General features: G+C 47.3%; 1 protein-coding gene across 1 annotated transcript; it reads left to right on the top strand.

The window, feature by feature from the left end:
- The first annotated feature begins 1187 nt into the window (after positions 1-1187).
- Positions 1188-3401, top strand: LOC102820451 (NKG2D ligand 1-like). Its single transcript, XM_006872081.1, has 3 exons — positions 1188-1272; positions 2393-2656; positions 3118-3401. The coding sequence occupies exons 1-3, from the start codon at positions 1188-1190 to the stop codon at positions 3399-3401; spliced, it is 633 nt and encodes a 210-aa protein (XP_006872143.1).
- Positions 3402-3709: the final 308 nt, after the last annotated feature.

The raw sequence follows: 3709 nt of genomic DNA, 5'->3' as shown, positions 1-3709 counted from the left end.
ACACTGGTGAAAACTACAGATGACAGGAAAAAGAATCAGAGAACATTTTTGAGCAGCACTTTTGTGTGTGTGTATGCACATGAGAACACAGGAAACAGAAAGGGACTGATTTCTCCTGTGGAATTTGGTCTGGGAATTTCTGCCTGAGAATTTGGTAATTCAGGAACATACAGATTTCCCACACCCTCTCCCAGTCCTATCTCTTCCTAAACACCACCCTCTGATCCAGGCTCTTTGGTGTTTAAATGTGTGTAATTAAAGGCCATAGCCAAGGAATCACAAGTCATTTTCAGATGCAACAGGTAATGATTTTACCCTTCATCACAGATGGAAAAGATATGACTATTTTAAGCTATTAGATGGTATTTAAATGCTGGTTGGACAGATGAATGAATTCGTGATTCAGTTATGATAGCAAACAGGTAAACGTTTGTAAGAAAGAAAAGCTTGAGTATTAAATAAAAAACCCGAAAAACCCGTGCTGTCAAGTAACTGGGCTCATGGCAACCTCGTGTGTGTCAGAGTAGAACTACATTCCATAAGGTTTTCAACAGCTGCTTTTTCCATTATAGATTGTCACCTTTTTGGTGAGTTAACAATTTGTACCATTCAGTGCCATCCAGTCGGTTCTGATTCACGGCAACCCTATATAGGCTTTCTGAAGAGAAACTGGTCGTTTTGAGGCACCCATCTTTAACAGAAGTTGAAAATCATCAGAAGTCTCCAGTTTGCAATGCACCTTGTCTGCTGAATCTCTTCGCAATAGCCATTCCGGCCTCATGAGCCCACACTTCGTTAAGGAGGACTTACTCTAGTTTCCTGAGGGTCTTAGACTCGGTGAGAATCGAAGCCATTAGAAAACTTGTCTTTGATGAGAGGACAGTTAACTGTTGTCCTCAGCTGGTTTGATTCCACACCGGACAGAAGTGGAGGCCAGAGGTCTTAAATTCTGCAAAGGGAAGAAGCGGGCTGGGAGTGGAGATAGTAAATGATAGGGGGAGGGGGAGGTGGGTAAGAAAAGTGGGTGGGGCGAAGGAAGGGTAAGAAGTGCGAAAAGAGATGTCTGCGGTTGCGGTATTTGGGGCTGTGGTTGTCTCCGGTTGGGGTGTTTGGGGCGGTTCCTCCTCAGCAGATAAGTAGTCCCCACCCCGACTCGGACTTCACTTCATTCGCCTGCAGCCGAGCCGATGGAGCGCACTCCCGGCACCGCGTCCACCCATGTCTTCTTGCTTCTACTGCTGCTGCCCGACTGGACGTCGCTGACAAGGGCCGGTAAGTTCCACGATCCGCTGACAAGGGCCGGTAAGTTCCACGATCCGGAGAGGGGGTCTTCTCTAGAATCTGGCTTCGCCATCAGAGCTCCAAGTCGTCTTCTCAGACTCCCTGCAGTCGAGGGAGTGGTCCTGTGATGCTTCTTGCGGTCCCTGCCTCCTGAGCCAGAAGCTGGGACTGGAAACGAAGCATGTGTTCAAAAAAAAAGAGCGAGAGAAGACAGGTGCAGAGAGATTTCCGGAGTTCAACCCCTGCCCTCTCCAAGTTCTTCCTCGGTTCCCCCTCCTGACCTGTCACCTCACCCCAAATACCCCCTCTCCCACCTGCCCACGAACCCAACTGGCCCCACCCCTCCTACCCACCACCTGGCACCCTGAATACCCTTATACTCGATCTTCCTCTTGTCTCCTCCTCCACCTGCCTCTCCCCCTCCTGCCATCACCTCCCCTACCCCACCCCACTGCCATGTGTGACTTTGGGGAAGGATGGAGGAATTCTGACACTTGCCGTGCAGCTAAAGATTCAAAATGGCCAATACCAGGCCATTTCAGCTCACTAATGCCTAAGATATCGATGTTTATGTGACCATTTCATTTTTGGCAACTTCCAGTTTTCCCAGATTCATACTTCCTACATTCCATGTTCCGATTTTTAATGGATGTTTACAGCTATTTCTCTTCATTTTGAGTTGTGCCCCACCAGCAAATGAAAGTCCCACAGGCTTTACTCCATTGCATCATCACGGTGAAGTCTACTTTGAGGAGGCAGCTTTTCCCCAGTCACATTTTGAGTACCTTCTAACCTGAGGAGCTCATTTTCCGGCACTGTGTCTGACAGTGTTTCTCTGCTATTCATAAGGTTTTCAGTGACTAAATATTAGGAAGTAGTTCGTCACTCTTTCTTCCTAGTCTGTCTTCGTCTGGGAGCTCATTGAAACCTGTCCACCATGGGTGACCCTGCTGGTATTTAAAATACCGGTGGCATAGCTTTCAGAATCAGCAACCCACAAGCCACCACAGTATGACAAATTGACAGACGAGTGGTGGCTTGGTGTCGTAGTGAGTGTCTAATCGTCCTCTTCTCCCCATCCCTACCCTCACCTGAGATTTTTCTCTTACAGATGCTCATTGTCTTTGCTACAACTTCACTGTCATGTTTAAGTCCCCACCTGAACAGCCATGGTGTAAAGTTCAAGGTCAGGTGGATGAAAATACTTTTCTTTACTGTGACTGTGGAACCAACAAGAGCATAAACTTGAGTTTCCTGGGGAAGACAGTGAATGCCACGAAGGAGTGGGAGGAACAGATCAAAACATTAAGAGAAGTGGTGAAAGAGCTTCGACTGAAAATATCTGACATTAAACTGGAGAATTACACAACCACTGGTAAGTTTGAGAAGGCCCATGCTTAGAGATGGTCAACTGGGCAGAAACAGTAAAAGAGCAGATGTTTAAGGATATCTGTTTAAGGGTCACTATATAGAGTATGAAGGAGCTCTGGTAGCGTAGTGGTTACGAATCGGGCTGCGAACCATAAGGTCAACGGTTCGAAACTACCAGCTGCTCTGCAGGAGAAAGATGAGGCTTTCTACTCCCGTAAAGATTTACACCCTCGGAAACCCTGTACAGGGTCGCTATGGGTCGGAACCGACTCGACGGCACTTAACAACAACATATAGAGTATGAGCTATAACAACAACAACAAAAAAAGTTGATCTGAACTAGAAGCCCTTCACCATGGACAGAATGTAGAAGATAGAAGAGGCCAGGAGGTAGGAGGGGAACAGAAGAGGTGGATGCTGGGTGCAGGTCAGGTCTAGTAGGTGATCTCTCTCCATGGGGGGCAGCTCCTCTCACCCTACAGGCCAAGATGTGTTGTCAGCGTACAGCAGGTAAGCGCACCGGAGCATCCTGGAAATTCGGCTTTGGCGGACAGACGTTCCTCCTCTTCCATTCGAGGAGCAGGAATTGGACAGAGGTTCGTCCTGGAGCCAGGCTGATGAAAGAAAAGTGGGAGAAGGACAGAGAACTGAACGGATTCTTCAAGAGACTCTCAGAGGGAGACTGCAATAAATGGCTTAGAAAGTTTTGGGACCACTGGGAGAAAATACTGGAGCCAACGGGTAAGTAAGAAGGGAGAACAATGTGGTAGTTTCCCTTTCTGTGTGTGTGTGTGTGCTTGAGAAATGGATCCATCCTTGATGAACTCTTCTTGGGAGAATAGTGGACACCGGGATTTCAACCCATCCTCCCTTTCCATTCTCACCTCCTCTTCATCACTACAGGCATCTGTGGTCCCTTCACAGTAGGTTGCTTGCTGACTTCAAACATGTGGTATCATTATCTTTCCAGATCTTATCTTCTTATTAGTCCTTCTTCCTGGAATCACTTTCCACTTTCACATAGTGTATTTCTGGAACCCCTTCATAGCCACCTCAT

This window comes from Chrysochloris asiatica, unplaced genomic scaffold, assembly GCF_000296735.1.
Source record: "Chrysochloris asiatica unplaced genomic scaffold, ChrAsi1.0 scaffold00182, whole genome shotgun sequence".
Classification (NCBI taxonomy): Eukaryota; Metazoa; Chordata; class Mammalia; order Afrosoricida; family Chrysochloridae; genus Chrysochloris; species Chrysochloris asiatica.
Note: the sequence above shows the minus strand (reverse complement) of the source record. Positions and strands in the feature narration are given on the sequence as shown.